This window comes from Coregonus clupeaformis, unplaced genomic scaffold (genome assembly GCF_020615455.1).
Source record: "Coregonus clupeaformis isolate EN_2021a unplaced genomic scaffold, ASM2061545v1 scaf1476, whole genome shotgun sequence".
NCBI lineage: Eukaryota > Metazoa > Chordata > Actinopteri > Salmoniformes > Salmonidae > Coregonus > Coregonus clupeaformis.
In genome coordinates this window covers 74,863-93,473 of record NW_025534930.1, presented here as the reverse complement: position 1 = coordinate 93,473, position 18,611 = coordinate 74,863, and the positions used below count along the sequence as shown (strand labels likewise).

At 44.4% G+C, this 18,611-nt stretch overlaps 1 protein-coding gene across 1 annotated transcript in view; it reads right to left on the bottom strand.

Annotated features, from left to right (window-relative positions):
• Positions 1-12,698, bottom strand: part of LOC121557564 (fascin-like) — a 37,039-nt gene extending 24,341 nt beyond the window's left edge. Inside the window, exons 1-3 of the mRNA XM_045218285.1 lie at positions 12,099-12,698; positions 8,123-8,173; positions 7,330-7,741 (exon numbers count right to left, since the gene is read on the bottom strand). Of these exons, the coding sequence (XP_045074220.1) occupies positions 7,330-7,741; positions 8,123-8,173; positions 12,099-12,497 (862 nt within the window). The 5' untranslated portion in view covers positions 12,498-12,698. The remainder of the gene's footprint in view (positions 1-7,329; positions 7,742-8,122; positions 8,174-12,098) is intronic.
• Positions 12,699-18,611: the final 5,913 nt, after the last annotated feature.

Sequence of the window (18,611 nt, the reverse complement as noted above, 5' to 3'; positions counted from 1 at the left end):
ACAGCATACAGCTAACTGGACTACCACACTAATGTCCCCACATAACAGCATACAGCTAACTGGACTAATAACACACTAATGTCCCCACATAACAGCATACAGCTAACTGGACTACCACACTAATGTCCCCACATAACAGCATACAGCTAACTGGACTACCACACTAATGTCCCCACATAACAGCATACAGCTAACTGGACTACCACACTAATGTCCCCACATAACAGCATACAGCTAACTGGACTAATAACACACTAATGTCCCCCACATAACAGCATACAGCTAACTGGACTACCACACTAATGTCCCCACATAACAGCATACAGCTAACTGGACTACCACACTAATGTCCCCACATAACAGCATACAGCTAACTGGACTACCACACTAATGTCCCCACATAACAGCATACAGCTAACTGGACTACCACACTAATGTCCCCACATAACAGCATACAGCTAACTGTACTACCACACTAATGTCCCCACATAACAGCATACAGCTAACTGGACTAATAACACACTAATGTCCCCACATAACAGCATACAGCTAACTGGACTAATAACACACTAATGTCCCCACATAACAGCATACAGCTAACTGGACTACCACACTAATGTCCCCACATAACAGCATACAGCTAACTGTACTACCACACTAATGTCCCCACATAACAGCATACAGCTAACTGTACTACCACACTAATGTCCCCACATAACAGCATACAGCTAACTGTACTACCACACTAATGTCCCCACATAACAGCATACAGCTAACTGGACTACCACACTAATGTCCCCACATAACAGCATACAGCTAACTGGACTACCACACTAATGTCCCCACATAACAGCATACAGCTAACTGGACTACCACACTAATGTCCCCACATAACAGCATACAGCTAACTGGACTACCACACTAATGTCCCCACATAACAGCATACAGCTAACTGTACTACCACACTAATGTCCCCACATAACAGCATACAGCTAACTGGACTACCACACTAATGTCCCCACATAACAGCATACAGCTAACTGGACTAATAACACACTAATGTCCCCACATAACAGCATACAGCTAACTGGACTACCACACTAATGTCCCCACATAACAGCATACAGCTAACTGGACTAATAACACACTAATGTCCCCACATAACAGCATACAGCTAACTGGACTACCACACTAATGTCCCCACATAACAGCATACAGCTAACTGGACTAATAACACACTAATGTCCCCACATAACAGCATACAGCTAACTGGACTACCACACTAATGTCCCCACATAACAGCATACAGCTAACTGGACTAATAACACACTAATGTCCCCCACATAACAGCATACAGCTAACTGGACTACCACACTAATGTCCCCACATAACAGCATACAGCTAACTGGACTACCACACTAATGTCCCCACATAACAGCATACAGCTAACTGGACTACCACACTAATGTCCCCACATAACAGCATACAGCTAACTGGACTACCACACTAATGTCCCCACATAACAGCATACAGCTAACTGGACTAATAACACACTAATGTCCCCACATAACAGCATACAGCTAACTGGACTAATTACACACTAATGTCCCCACATAACAGCATACAGCTAACTGGACTACCACACTAATGTCCCCACATAACAGCATACAGCTAACTGTACTACCACACTAATGTCCCCACATAACAGCATACAGCTAACTGTACTACCACACTAATGTCCCCACATAACAGCATACAGCTAACTGTACTACCACACTAATGTCCCCACATAACAGCATACAGCTAACTGGACTACCACACTAATGTCCCCACATAACAGCATACAGCTAACTGGACTACCACACTAATGTCCCCACATAACAGCATACAGCTAACTGGACTACCACACTAATGTCCCCACATAACAGCATACAGCTAACTGGACTACCACACTAATGTCCCCACATAACAGCATACAGCTAACTGGACTACCACACTAATGTCCCCACATAACAGCATACAGCTAACTGGACTACCACACTAATGTCCCCACATAACAACATACAGCTAACTGGACTACCACACTAATGTCCCCACATAACAGCATACAGCTAACTGGACTACCACACTAATGTCCCCACGTAACAACATACAGCTAACTGGACTACCACACTAATGTCCCCACATAACAGCATACAGCTAACTGGACTACCACACTAATGTCCCCACATAACAACATACAGCTAACTGGACTACCACACTAATGTCCCCACATAACAGCATACAGCTAACTGGACTAATAACACACTAATGTCCCCCCATAACAGCATACAGCTAACTGGACTAATAACACACTAATGTCCCCACATAACAGCATACAGCTAACTGGACTACCACACTAATGTCCCCACATAACAGCATACAGCTAACTGGACTAATAACACACTAATGTCCCCCACATAACAGCATACAGCTAACTGGACTAATAACACACTAATGTCCCCACATAACAGCATACAGCTAACTGGACTACCACACTAATGTCCCCACATAACAGCATACAGCTAACTGTACTACCACACTAATGTCCCCACATAACAGCATACAGCTAACTGTACTACCACACTAATGTCCCCACATAACAGCATACAGCTAACTGGACTACCACACTAATGTCCCCACATAACAGCATACAGCTAACTGGACTAATAACACACTAATGTCCCCCACATAACAGCATACAGCTAACTGTACTACCACACTAATGTCCCCACATAACAGCATACAGCTAACTGTACTAACATTTTTACATTTACATTTTAGTCATTTAGCAGACGCTCTTATCCAGAGCGACTTACAGTTAGTGAATACATTTTTTATTTTTTTATTTTTTAATACTGGCCCCCCGTGGGAATCGAACCCACAACCCTGGCATTGCAAATGCCATGCTCTATCAACTGAGCTACATCCCTGCCGGCCATTCCCTCCCCTACCCTGGACGACGCTGGGCCAATTGTGCGCCGCCCATGAGTCTCCCGGTCGCGGCCGGCTGCGACAGAGCCTGGATTCGAACCAGGATCTCTAGTGGCACAGTTAGCACTGCGATGCAGTGCCTTAGACCACTGCGCCACTCAGGAGCACTCAGGAGCACTGGACTAATAACACACTAATGTCCCCACATAACAGCATACAGCTAACTGGACTACCACACTAATGTCCCCCACATAACAGCATACAGCTAACTGGACTACCACACTAATGTTCCCACATAACAGCATACAGCTAACTGGACTACCACACTAATGTCCCCACATAACAGCATACAGCTAACTGGACTAATAACACACTAATGTCCCCACATAACAGCATACAGCTAACTGGACTACCACACTAATGTCCCCACATAACAGCATACAGCTAACTGGACTACCACACTAATGTCCCCACATAACAGCATACAGCTAACTGGACTAATAACACACTAATGTCCCCACATAACAGCATACAGCTAACTGGACTAATAACACACTAATGTCCCCACATAACAGCATACAGCTAACTGGACTAATAACACACTAATGTCCCCACATAACAGCATACAGCTAACTGGACTACCACACTAATGTCCCCACATAACAGCATACAGCTAACTGGACTACCACACTAATGTCCCCACATAACAGCATACAGCTAACTGTACTACCACACTAATGTCCCCCACATAACAGCATACAGCTAACTGTACTACCACACTAATGTCCCCACATAACAGCATACAGCTAACTGTACTACCACACTAATGTCCCCACATAACAGCATACAGCTAACTGTACTACCACACTAATGTCCCCACATAACAGCATACAGCTAACTGGACTACCACACTAATGTCCCCACATAACAGCATACAGCTAACTGGACTAATAACACACTAATGTCCCCACATAACAGCATACAGCTAACTGGACTAATAACACACTAATGTCCCCACATAACAGCATACAGCTAACTGGACTACCACACTAATGTCCCCACATAACAGCATACAGCTAACTGGACTACCACACTAATGTCCCCACATAACAGCATACAGCTAACTGGACTACCACACTAATGTCCCCACATAACAGCATACAGCTAACTGTACTACCACACTAATGTCCCCACATAACAGCATACAGCTAACTGGACTAATAACACACTAATGTCCCCACATAACAGCATACAGCTAACTGGACTACCACACTAATGTCCCCACATAACAGCATACAGCTAACTGGACTACCACACTAATGTCCCCACATAACAGCATACAGCTAACTGGACTACCACACTAATGTCCCCACATAACAGCATACAGCTAACTGTACTACCACACTAATGTCCCCACATAACAGCATACAGCTAACTGGACTACCACACTAATGTCCCCACATAACAGCATACAGCTAACTGGACTACCACACTAATGTCCCCACATAACAGCATACAGCTAACTGGACTAATAACACACTAATGTCCCCACATAACAGCATACAGCTAACTGGACTACCACACTAATGTCCCCACATAACAGCATACAGCTAACTGGACTACCACACTAATGTCCCCACATAACAGCATACAGCTAACTGGACTACCACACTAATGTCCCCACATAACAGCATACAGCTAACTGGACTAATAACACACTAATGTCCCCACATAACAGCATACAGCTAACTGGACTAATAACACACTAATGTCCCCACATAACAGCATACAGCTAACTGGACTACCACACTAATGTCCCCACATAACAGCATACAGCTAACTGGACTAATAACACACTAATGTCCCCACATAACAGCATACAGCTAACTGGACTACCACACTAATGTCCCCACATAACAGCATACAGCTAACTGGACTAATAACACACTAATGTCCCCACATAACAGCATACAGCTAACTGGACTACCACACTAATGTCCCCACATAACAGCATACAGCTAACTGGACTACCACACTAATGTCCCCACATAACAGCATACAGCTAACTGGACTATCACACTAATGCCCCCACATAACAGCATACAGCTAACTGGACTACCACACTAATGTCCCCACATAACAGCATACAGCTAACTGTACTACCACACTAATGTCCCCACATAACAGCATACAGCTAACTGGACTACCACACTAATGTCCCCACATAACAGCATACAGCTAACTTGACTACCACACTAATGTCCCCACATAACAGCATACAGCTAACTGGACTACCACACTAATGTCCCCACATAACAGCATACAGCTAACTGGACTAATAACACACTAATGTCCCCACATAACAGCATACAGCTAACTGGACTACCACACTAATGTCCCCCCATAACAGCATACAGCTAACTGGACTACCACACTAATGTCCCCACATAACAGCATACAGCTAACTGGACTACCACACTAATGTCCCCACATAACAGCATACAGCTAACTGTACTACCACACTAATGTCCCCACATAACAGCATACAGCTAACTGGACTACCACACTAATGTCCCCACATAACAGCATACAGCTAACTGTACTACCACACTAATGTCCCCACATAACAGCATACAGCTAACTGGACTACCACACTAATGTCCCCACATAACAGCATACAGCTAACTGGACTACCACACTAATGTCCCCACATAACAGCATACAGCTAACTGGACTAATAACACACTAATGTCCCCACATAACAGCATACAGCTAACTGGACTAATAACACACTAATGTCCCCACATAACAGCATACAGCTAACTGGACTACCACACTAATGTCCCCACATAACAGCATACAGCTAACTGTACTACCACACTAATGTCCCCCCATAACAGCATACAGCTAACTGTACTACCACACTAATGTCCCCACATAACAGCATACAGCTAACTGGACTACCACACTAATGTCCCCACATAACAGCATACAGCTAACTGGACTAATAACACACTAATGTCCCCACATAACAGCATACAGCTAACTGTCCTCAAATCGCTCTCTCCTCTCCTCTCCTCTCCTCTCCTCTCCCTCTCCATCTCTCTTCTCCCGGCTACTCTCTCCTGTTATTCTTGCTTCCCCAACCTCTCCCTCTCTCCCTTTTCAACTTCCTCCATCTCTCTCTGTCTGCAGATCTCTTTCCCCTCCCTCGTTTAGTTTTCTCTGAAAGTAGTTTGCTGACTTCTGCTGTTCCAACCCCTCCCCCCTCACGCATGACGCAGACACACACACACACACAGTTTCTAATCTGGGACCGACCACAAAGGTCGGATAGAATTTCTGCAGAGAAATGTGTTCGGTGGTGAGGTGGGGACAGAGAGAAGAGCAGAGAGAGAGAGAGACTGAAACAGAGGAAAATGTGTTCAGTGGTGAGGTGGGGACAGAGAGAAGAGGAGAGAGAGAGAGAGACTGAAACAGAGGAAAATGTGTTCAGTGGTGAGGTGGGGACAGAGAGAAGAGGAGAGAGAGAGAGAGACTGAAACAGAGGAAAATGTGTTCAGTGGTGAGGTGGGGACAGAGAGAAGAGCAGAGAGAGAGAGAGACTGAAACAGAGGAAAATGTGAAATAGGGCGGTAGAGGAGGAGGGGAAGAGGAGGATGGGAAAGAGAAGGAGAGGAAGAGGAGGAGAGGAAGAGGAGGAGAGGAAGAGGAGGGGAGGATGAGGACGGGAAGAGGAGGGGAGGAAGACAAGTCTTCAATCTGTAAAATAAGAAAAGAGAGAGGAGACTCTAATCTGACCCTGTCAGCCCCTAATAAACACACACCTCCCTCCCCTCTTTCCTCTCCTGTCCCAGAGGAAGCATCACACCCCGAACACCGCTAGTGGTTTGTAGCTCTGCCGTTTAGCTGCTTTATAGAAGTGGAAGTCATGTCACGGTACACAGTGTCTCCATCAGACTAGAAATATGACTGGAACAAACTTTATTGTTTCAAGCTGGTTTGTTTGGGTGTTCTTGTTCCTCTAAAGTTATGCGCTGTTTGAAGTGATGAGGTCAAGTCAGTTTAGGTCCCACCATTATCAATATCATCTCATTCTAGTTCTGTGCGTCCTACTTTTCCCGGTGGAGGTTCTAGAAAGGTTATATAAGGCTCTAGTAAGTTTCTAGTACTAGGTTTTGATGTTCTTACCTTGCCTTGTAAGGTTCTAGTAAGGTTCTTCTAGTAAGGTTCCACTGAGGTTGTTGGTCCTATCTTGCCTGGTAAGGTTCTAGTAAGGTTCCACTAAGGTTGTGTTGGTCCTATCTTGCCTGGTAAGGTTCTAGTAAGGTTCCACTGAGGTTGTGTTGGTCCTACCTTGCCTGGTGGAGACGTTCCTCTCGTTTCCGGCGGTGAGAACCACCTGAGGGTGACTCTGCTCCAGTGAGAACATCTCATCCTTCCCCACGCGGCTGCTCTTCCCACTCTTCATGGTCCCGCTCGGCCCCGACGGCGCCAGGTAGCGCCCGGAACAATCCCTGAACGCCACCTTTCCGGAGCGGAACTCCAGCGTGTATCCGGTGGTTCTGTCGGGCGTGGCCTCCAGGCTGCCGTCGTTCTTCAGGAAGCGGTTATCGGACGTCTGCAGGTGGTAGCGTTGGTCCAGGAACACCAGGGTGATTAGGGAGTCAACCCCCCACGGGACGTCTCGGTCTATAGACACCTCAGAGTGGTCGGGGTTAGAGGTCAGGTGGGCATAACGCTTCCTGGCCAGGCTGAACAGGTTCACCTGGGGGGGAGGAGGGGGAGGTTAGAGGTCTATAGACACCTCGGAGTGGTCGGGGTTAGAGGTCAGGTGGGCATAACGCTTCCTGGCCAGGCTGAACAGGTTCACCTGGGGGAGGGGGAGGTTAGAGGTCTATAGACACCTCGGAGTGGTCGGGGTTAGAGGTCAGGTGGGCATAACGCTTCCTGGCCAGGCTGAACAGGTTCACCTGGGGGGAGGAGGGGGAGGTTAGAGGTCTATAGACACCTCAGAGTGGTCGGGGTTAGAGGTCAGGTGGGCATAACGCTTCCTGGCCAGGCTGAACAGGTTCACCTGGGGGAGGTTAGAGGTCAGAGGTCGGAGGGTTTGGGGGTGGGGTGGTGGGTGAGTAGGAGTGAGTGTTACCTGGGGATGCATGGCCAGGTGGACGCACCACTTCTCTGCTGCTGACACCGTCTGAAACAGACACACACATATCCTATGTTTATACACATGTTACATACATACACATATCCTATGTTTATATACATGTTACATACATACACATATCCTATGTTTATATACATGTTACATACATACACATATCCTATGTTTATATACATGTTACATACATACACATATCCTATGTTTATACACATGTTACATACATACACATATCCTATGTTTATACACATGTTACATACATACACATATCCTATGTTTATACACATGTTACATACATACACATATCCTATGTTTATATACATGTTACATACATACACACACATATCCTATGTTTATATACATGTTACACACACACACATATCCTATGTTTATATACATGTTACATACATACACACACATATCCTATGTTTATACACATGTTACATACACACACATATCCTATGTTTATACACATGTTACATACATACACATATCCTATGTTTATATACATGTTACATACATACACATATCCTATGTTTATATACATGTTACATACATACACATATCCTATGTTTATATACATGTTACATACATACACATATCCTATGTTTATATACATGTTACATACATACACACATATCCTATGTTTATATACATGTTACATACATACACATATCCTATGTTTATATGCATGTTACATACATACACATATCCTATGTTTATATACATGTTACATACATACACATATCCTATGTTTATATACATGTTACATACACACACACACATATCCTATGTTTATACACATGTTACATACATACACACACATATCCTATGTTTATACACATGTTACATACATACACATATCCTATGTTTATACACATATTACATACATACACATATCCTATGTTTATACACATGTTACATACATACACACATATCCTATGTTTATACACATGTTACATACATACACATATCCTATGTTTATACACATGTTACATACATACACATATCCTATGTTTATACACATGTTACATACATACACATATCCTATGTTTATACACATATTACATACATACACATATCCTATGTTTATATACATGTTACATACATACACATATCCTATGTTTATATACATGTTACATACATACACATATCCTATGTTTATATACATGTTACATACACACACACATATCCTATGTTTATACACATGTTGCATACATACACACACATATCCTATGTTTATACACATGTTACATACATACACATATCCTATGTTTGTACACATATTACATACATACACATATCCTATGTTTATACACATGTTACATACATACACACATATCCTATGTTTATACACATGTTACATACACACACATATCCTATGTTTATATACATGTTACATACATACACATATCCTATGTTTATATACATGTTACATACACACACACACATATCCTATGTTTATACACATGTTACATACATACACACACATATCCTATGTTTATACACATGTTACATACATACACATATCCTATGTTTATACACATATTACATACATACACATATCCTATGTTTATACACATGTTACATACATACACACATATCCTATGTTTATACACATGTTACATACATACACATATCCTATGTTTATATACATGTTACATACACACACACACATATCCTATGTTTATACACATGTTACATACATACATACACATATCCTATGTTTATACACATGTTACATACATACACATATCCTATGTTTATACACATGTTACATACACACACATATCCTATGTTTATACACATGTTACATACATACATACACATATCCTATGTTTATACACATATTACATACATACACATATCCTATGTTTATACACATGTTACATACATACACACATATCCTATGTTTATACACATGTTACATACATACACATATCCTATGTTTATATACATGTTACATACACACACACACATATCCTATGTTTATACACATGTTACATACATACATACACATATCCTATGTTTATACACATGTTACATACATACACATATCCTATGTTTATACACATGTTACATACATACACACACATATCCTATGTTTATACACATGTTACATACATACACACACATATCCTATGTTTATACACATGTTACATACATACACACACATATCCTATGTTTATATACATGTTACACACGCCAACCTGATCCTATTTTTCTGTATGGAAATCCGAGACACCCCATTTAGTATGATGTTACGTTTCGTATGGCATGTATTCATTTGTGGATGTCCATCACCCATTTCATATGATACGTATGTTACGAATTCCAATTCGTATGATATGTTATGAATTGCAATTCCTACAACATGTTACAAATTCCAATTAGTTGTGGCTAACGTTAGCTAGGTGGCTAAGTTTAGCTAGGCTAGGGGTTAGGGATTAAGGTTAGGGGTAGGAGTTAGGTTAAAGGGTTAAGGTTAGGGGTAGGAGTTAGGTTAAAGGGTTAAGGTTAGGGGTAGGAGTTAGGTTAAAGGGTTAAGGTTAGGGGTAGGAGTTAGGTTAAAGGGTTAAGGTTAGGGGTAGGAGTTAGGTTAGGGTTGGTTAAGTAGGTAAAGGGTTAAGGTTAGGGGTAGGAGTTAGGTTAAAGGGTTAGGGGTAGGAGTTAGGTTAAAGGGTTAAGGTTAGGGGTAGGAGTTAGGTTAAAGGGTTAAGGTTAGGGGTAGGAGTTAGGTTAAAGGGTTAAGGTTAGGGGTAGGAGTTAGGTTAAAGGGTTAAGGTTAGGGGTAGGAGTTAGGTTAAAGGGTTAAGGTAGGGGCAGGAGTTAGGTTAAAGGTAGGGTTAGGGTAGGAGTTAGGTTAAAGGGTTAAGGTTAGGGGTAGGAGTTAGGTTAAAGGGTTAAGGTTAGGGGTAGGAGTTAGGTTAAAGGGTTAAGGTTAGGGGTAGGAGTTAGGTTAAAGGGTTAAGGTTAGGGGAAAGGGTTAGCTAACATGCTAAGTAGTTGCAAAGTTTCTAATAAGCTAAAAATGCTCAAGTTGTCCATGCTAGATGTTTATACACCCCACACATACACCCCGACCAACCACCCTCCTTTCATTTTTGCCTTTTAAGTAACCTTCTGTCTTATGTAACCGTACCAAATGTAACATACATTAATAATTTGAATGTCCCCGATTTACGCTTACTATGTTATGTCTAGTCTATGAAACCAGGCCGCACCCCCCCCCATACGTTTACTATGTTATGTCTAGTCTATGAAACCAGGCCCACCTCCCCATACGCTTTACTATGTTATGTCTAGTCTATGAAACCAGCCCCCCCCATACGTTTACTATGTTATGTCTAGTCTATGAAACCAGCCCCCGCCCCCCATACGTTTACTATGTTATGTCTAGTCTATGAAACCAGCCCCCATACGTTTACTATGTTATGTCTAGTCTATGAAACCAGGCCGCCCCCCCCCATACGTTTACTATGTTATGTCTAGTCTATGAAACCAGGCCGCCCCCCCCCATACGTTTACTATGTTATGTCTAGTCTATGAAACCAGCCCCCCATACGTTTACTATGTTATGTCTAGTCTATGAAACCAGCCCCCCCATACGTTTACTATGTTATGTCTAGTCTATGAAACCAGGCCGCCCCCATACGTTTACTATGTTATGTCTAGTCTATGAAACCAGGCCGCCCCCATACGTTTACTATGTTATGTCTAGTCTATGAATTCAGCCCCCCCCCCCCCCCCATACGTTTACTATGTTATGTCTAGTCTATGAAACCAGGCCGCCCCCCCCCATACGTTTACTATGTTATGTCTAGTCTATGAATTCAGCCCCCCCCCCCCCCCATACGTTTACTATGTTATGTCTAGTCTATGAAACCAGGCCGCCCCCCATACGCTTTACTATGTTATGTCTAGTCTATGAATTCAGCCCCCCCCCCGCCCCCCATACCTGAGCGAAGCAGCTGATCCGGTCTTCGCTGCCTCCCAGGTATCTCCCGTAGGGCTCAGAGAGCAGCGACCAGCGGCCGTCATCATGCGCCGTTAACACAAACCTGCAGTCTTTGCCTCGAGACTCGCTCTCCCCGGTGACGTTGCCGTCTTTATCGGTACCCAAATACCGTCCGAGGTGTGACCGGAGGAACACCACGCTGCCGCCAGCAGAGTCTCCCGCAGTGTCGCCGGTGTTCTGCTCCAATGTCCACATCTGTTTCTTCTTCAGGCTCGTGGCGGACGCGTTGATTTTAAAACCGAACATTTCAGCCGTTAGATATTTATTCCCGGCGTTAATAAGCCCGAGCTGGATCTCCAGGACGTCGCCGCCACCGGTACAACCGCCGTTAGAAGACATGGATCCTGAGCTTACCGTCCGTTCTGACCGGGACCGGAGAGCTGAAGAAGAGAGAGAGAAAGAGGAGTTGCTGTATGCGCGTTGGAGGAGGCTCTGGTAATGTAGTGCGTGGATTGAAATAGGAGGTCCTTTGTACTGTGTGTGTGCGTGTGTGCAGAGTGTGTGTGTGTGTGTGTGTGTGTGAGTGTGTGTGTGTGTGTGTGTGTGTGTGTAGTGTGTGTGTGTGTGTGTGTGTGTGTGCAGAGTGTGTGTGTGTGTGTGTGTGTGTGTGTGTGTGTGTGTGTGTGTGTGTGTGTGTGTGTGTGTGTGAGATGGCTGTAGACTTGGCACGCCGGTGGGTCTGTCCCTAACTGCAGATACAGACAGCCTCGTGCTGCTAGATGATGGGATACAGGGGAGGAGGACTGGGGAGAGGAAACTGCAGCACACACACGTCACACACACACACACACACACACACACACACGTCACACACACACACACACACACACACACACACACACAATCACACTCACACTCACACACACACACACACACACACACACACACACACACACACACACACACACACACACACACACACACACACACACACACACACACACACACACACACACACACACACACACACACACACACACACACACACACACACACACACACACACACGTCACACACACACACACCACACCTGCATGTTAATATAAACCTGACCCATCAGGATGAATAGACAGATACAGAAGTCATTCATCTGTTAAACATTATTACACAGCTCAGGTTACACATATGGATGGACAGAGAGAGAGAGAGAGATGGGGAGGGGGGAGAGATAGATAGATAGACTATAGATACAGTAGCCTAGAGAGAGAGAGATGGGGAGGGGGGAGAGATAGATAGATAGACTATAGATACAGTAGCCTAGAGAGAGAGAGATGGGGAGGGGGAGAGATAGATAGACTATAGATACAGTAGCCTAGAGAGAGAGAGATGGGGAGGGGGAGAGATAGATAGATAGACTATAGATACAGTAGCCTAGAGAGAGAGATGGGGAGGGGGGAGAGATAGATAGATAGACTATAGATACAGTATCCTAGAGAGAGAGAGATGGGGGAGGGGAGAGAGATAGATAGACTATAGATACAGTAGCCTAGAGAGAGAGAGATGGGGAGGGGGAGAGATAGATAGATAGACTATAGATACAGTAGCCTAGAGAGAGAGAGATGGGGAGGGGGAGAGATAGATAGATAGACTATAGATACAGTAGCCTAGAGAGAGAGAGATGGGGAGGGGGAGAGATAGATAGATAGACTATAGATACAGTAGCCTAGAGAGAGAGAGATGGGGAGGGGAGAGAGATAGATAGACTATAGATACAGTAGCCTAGAGAGAGAGAGATGGGGAGGGGGAGAGATAGATAGATAGACTATAGATACAGTAGCCTAGAGAGAGAGAGAGGGGGGGGGGAGAGATAGATAGACTATAGATACAGTAGCCTAGAGAGAGAGAGATGGGGAGGGGGAGAAGATAGATAGACTATAGATACAGTAGCCTAGAGAGAGAGAGATGGGGAGGGGGAGAGATAGATAGATAGACTATAGATACAGTAGCCTAGAGAGAGATGGGGAGGGGGAGAGATTGATACAGTAGCCTAGAGAGAGAGGGGGAGAGATAGATAGACTATAGATACAGTAGCCTAGAGAGAGAGAGTGGGGAGGGAGAGATGATAGATAGACTATAGATACAGTAGCCTGAGAGAGAGAGAGATGGGGAGGGGGGAGAGATAGATAGAAACTATAGATACAGTAGCCTAGAGAGAGAGATGGGGAGGGGAGAGATAGATAGATAGACTATAGATACAGTAGCCTAGAGAGAGAGAGATGGGGGGGGGGAGAGATAGATAGACTATAGATACAGTAGCCTAGAGAGAGAGAGATGGGGAGGGGAGAGATAGATAGATAGACTATAGATACAGTAGCCTAGAGAGAGAGAGATGGGGAGGGGGAGATAGATAGATAGACTATAGATACAGTAGCCTAGAGAGAGATGGGGAGGGAGAGAGATAGATAGACTATAGATACAGTAGCCTAGAGAGAGAGATGGGGGAGGAGAGATAGATAGATAGACTATAGATACAGTAGCCTAGAGAGAGAGAGATGGGGAGGGGGAGAGATAGATAGACTATAGATACAGTAGCCTAGAGAGAGAGAGATGGGGAGGGGAGAGATAGATAGATAGACTATAGATACAGTAGCCTAGAGAGAGATGGGGAGGGGGAGAGATAGATAGATAGACTATAGATACAGTAGCCTAGAGAGAGAGAGATGGGGAGGGGGAGAGATAGATAGATAGACTATAGATACAGTAGCCTAGAGAGAGAGAGAGATGGGGAGAGAGATAGATAGATAGACTATAGATACAGTAGCCTAGAGAGAGAGAGATGGGGAGGGGGGAGAGATAGATAGACTATAGATACAGTAGCCTAGAGAGAGAGAGATGGGGAGGGGGGAGAGATAGATAGATAGACTATAGATACAGTAGCCTAGAGAGAGAGAGATGGGGAGGGGGGAGAGATAGATAGATAGACTATAGATACAGTAGCCCTAGAGAGAGAGAGATGGGAGGGAGGGAGATAGATAGATAGACTATAGATACAGTAGCCTAGAGAGAGAGATGGGGAGGAGAGATAGATAGATAGACTATAGATACAGTAGCCTAGAGAGAGAGAGATGGGGAGGGGGAGAGATAGATAGATAGCCTATAGAACAGTAGCCTAGAGAGAGAGAGATGGGGAGGGGAGAGAGATAGATAGACTATAGATACAGTAGCCTAGAGAGAGAGAGATGGGGAGGGGGAGAGATAGATAGACTATAGATACAGTAGCCTAGAGAGAGAGAGATGGGGAGGGGGGAGAGATAGATAGATAGACTATAGATACAGTAGCCTAGAGAGAGAGAGATGGGGGGGAGAGATAGATAGATAGACTATAGATACAGTAGCCTAGAGAGAGAGAGTGGGAGGGGGAGATAGATAGATAGACTATAGATACAGTAGCCTAGAGAGAGAGATGGGGAGGGAGAGAGATAGATAGACTATAGATGCAGTAGCCTAGAGAGAGAGAGATGGGGAGGGGGGAGAGATAGATAGATAGACTATAGATACAGTAGCCTAGAGAGAGAGAGATGGGGAGGGGGGAGAGATAGATAGACTATAGATACAGTAGCCTAGAGAGAGAGATGGGGGAGGGGGAGAGATAGATAGATAGACTATAGATACAGTAGCCTAGAGAGAGAGAGATGGGGAGGGGGAGAGATAGATAGATAGACTATAGATACAGAGCCTAGAGAGAGAGAGATGGGGAGGGGAGAGATAGATAGATAGACTATAGATACAGTAGCCTAGAGAGAGAGAGATGGGGAGGGGGGAGAGAAGATAGATAGACTATAGATACAGTAGCCTAGAGAGAGAGAGAGATGGGGAGGAGGAGATAGATAGATAGACTATAGATACAGTAGCCTAGAGAGAGAGAGAGTGGGGAGGGGAGAGATAGATAGATAGACTATAGATACAGTAGCCTAGAGAGAGAGAATGGGGGGGGGAGAGATAGATAGATAGACTATAGATACAGTAGCCTAGAGAGAGAGAGATGGGGAGGGGGAGAGAAAGATAGATAGACTATAGATACAGTAGCCTAGAGAGAGAGAGATGGGGAGGGGAGAGAGATAGATAGACTATAGATACAGTAGCCTAGAGAGAGAGAGATGGGGAGGGGGAGATAGATAGAAGACTATAGATACAGTAGCCTAGAGAGAGAGAGTGGGGAGGGGGAGAGATAGATAGATAGACTATAGATACAGTAGCCTAGAGAGAGAGAGAGATGGGGAGGGGGAGAGATAGATAGATAGACTATAGATACAGTAGCCTAGAGAGAGAGAGATGGGGAGGGGGAGAGATAGATAGACTATAGATACAGTAGCCTAGAGAGAGAGAGGAGGGGGAGAGATAGATAGATAGACTATAGATACAGTAGCCTAGAGAGAGAGATGGGGAGGGGAGAGATAGATAGACTATGGATACAGTAGCCTAGAGAGAGAGAGATGGGAGAGAGATAGATAGATAGACTATAGATACAGTAGCCTAGAGAGAGAGAGATGGGGGGGGAGAGATAGATAGATAGACTATAGATACAGTAGCCTAGAGAGAGAGAGGGTAGATATAAGCCTAGGGGGGGGGGAGAGATAGATAGATAGACTATAGATACAGTAGCCTAGAGAGAGAGAGATGGGGAGGGGAGAGATAGATAGATAGACTATAGATACAGTAGCCTAGAGAGAGAGAGATGGGGAGGGGGAGAGATAGATAGATAGACTATAGATACAGCAGCCTAGAGAGAGAGAGATGGGGAAGGGGAGAGATAGATAGATAGACTATAGATACAGTAGCCTAGAGAGAGATGGGGAGGGGGGAGAGATAGATAGACTATAGATACAGTAGCCTAGAGAGAGAGAGATGGGGAGGAGAGATAGATAGATACTATAGATACAGTAGCCTGAGAGAGAGAGATGGGGAGGGGGAGAGATAGATAGATAGACTATAGATACAGTAGCCTAGAGAGAGAGAGATGGGGAGGGGGAGAGATGATAGATAGACTATAGATACAGTAGCCTAGAGAGAGAGAGATGGAGGGAGAGATAGATAGATAGACTATAGATACAGTAGCCTAGAGAGAGAGATGGGGAGGGGGAGAGATAGATAGATTATAGATACAGTAGCCTAGAGAGAGAGAGATGGGGAGGGGGGAGAGATAGATAGATAGACTATAGATACAGTAGCCTAGAGAGAGAGAGATGGGGAGGGGAGAGATAGATAGACTATAGATACAGTAGCCTAGAGAGAGAGAGAGATGGGGAGGGGGGAGAGATAGATAGATAGACTATAGATACAGTAGCCTAGAGAGAGAGAGATGGGGAGGGGGAGAGATAGATAGATAGACTATAGATACAGTAGCCTAGAGAGAGAGAGATGGGGAGGGGGAGAGATAGATAGACTATAGATACAGTAGCCTAGAGAGAGAGAGATGGGGAGGGGGGAGAGATAGATAGACTAGACTATAGATACAGTAGCCTAGAGAGAGAGAGATGGGGAGGGGGAGAGATAGATAGATAGACTATAGATACAGTAGCCTAGAGAGAGAGAGATGGGGAGGGGGAGAGATAGATAGATAGACTATAGATACAGTAGCCTAGAGAGAGAGAGATGGGGAGGGGAGAGATAGATAGATAGACTATAGATACAGTAGCCTAGAGAGAGAGAGATGGGGAGGGGGAGAGATAGATAGATAGACTATAGATACAGTAGCCTAGAGAGAGAGAGATGGGGAGGGGGAGAGATAGATAGACTATAGATACAGTAGCCTAGAGAGAGAGAGATGGGGAGGGGGAGAGATAGATAGATAGACTATAGATACAGTAGCCTAGAGAGAGAGAGATGGGGAGGGGGAGAGATAGATAGATAGACTATAGATACAGTAGCCTAGAGAGAGAGAGATGGGAGAGGGAGAGATAGATAGATAGACTATAGATACAGTAGCCTAGAGAGAGAGATGGGGAGGGGGAGAGATAGATAGACTATAGATACAGTAGCCTAGAGAGAGAGGGGGGGGGAGAGATAGATAGATAGACTATAGATACAGTAGCCTAGAGAGAGAGAGATGGGGAGGGGGAGAGATAGATGAGACTATAGATACAGTAGCCTAGAGAGAGAGAGATGGGGAGGGGGGAGAGATAGATAGATAGACTATAGATACAGTAGCCTAGAGAGAGAGATGGGGAGGGGGAGAGATAGATAGATAGACTATGATACAGTAGCCTAGAGAGAGGAGGGAGATAGATAGACTATAGATACGTAGCCTAGAGAGATGGGGAGGGGGAGAGATAGATAGACTATAGATACAGTAGCCTAGAGAGAGAATGGGAGGAGAGATAGATAGATAGACTATAGATACAGTAGCCTAGAGAGAGAGAGATGGGGAGGGGGGAGAGATAGATAGACTATAGATACAGTAGCCTAGAGAGAGAGAGATGGGGAGGGAGAGATAGATAGATAGACTATAGATAC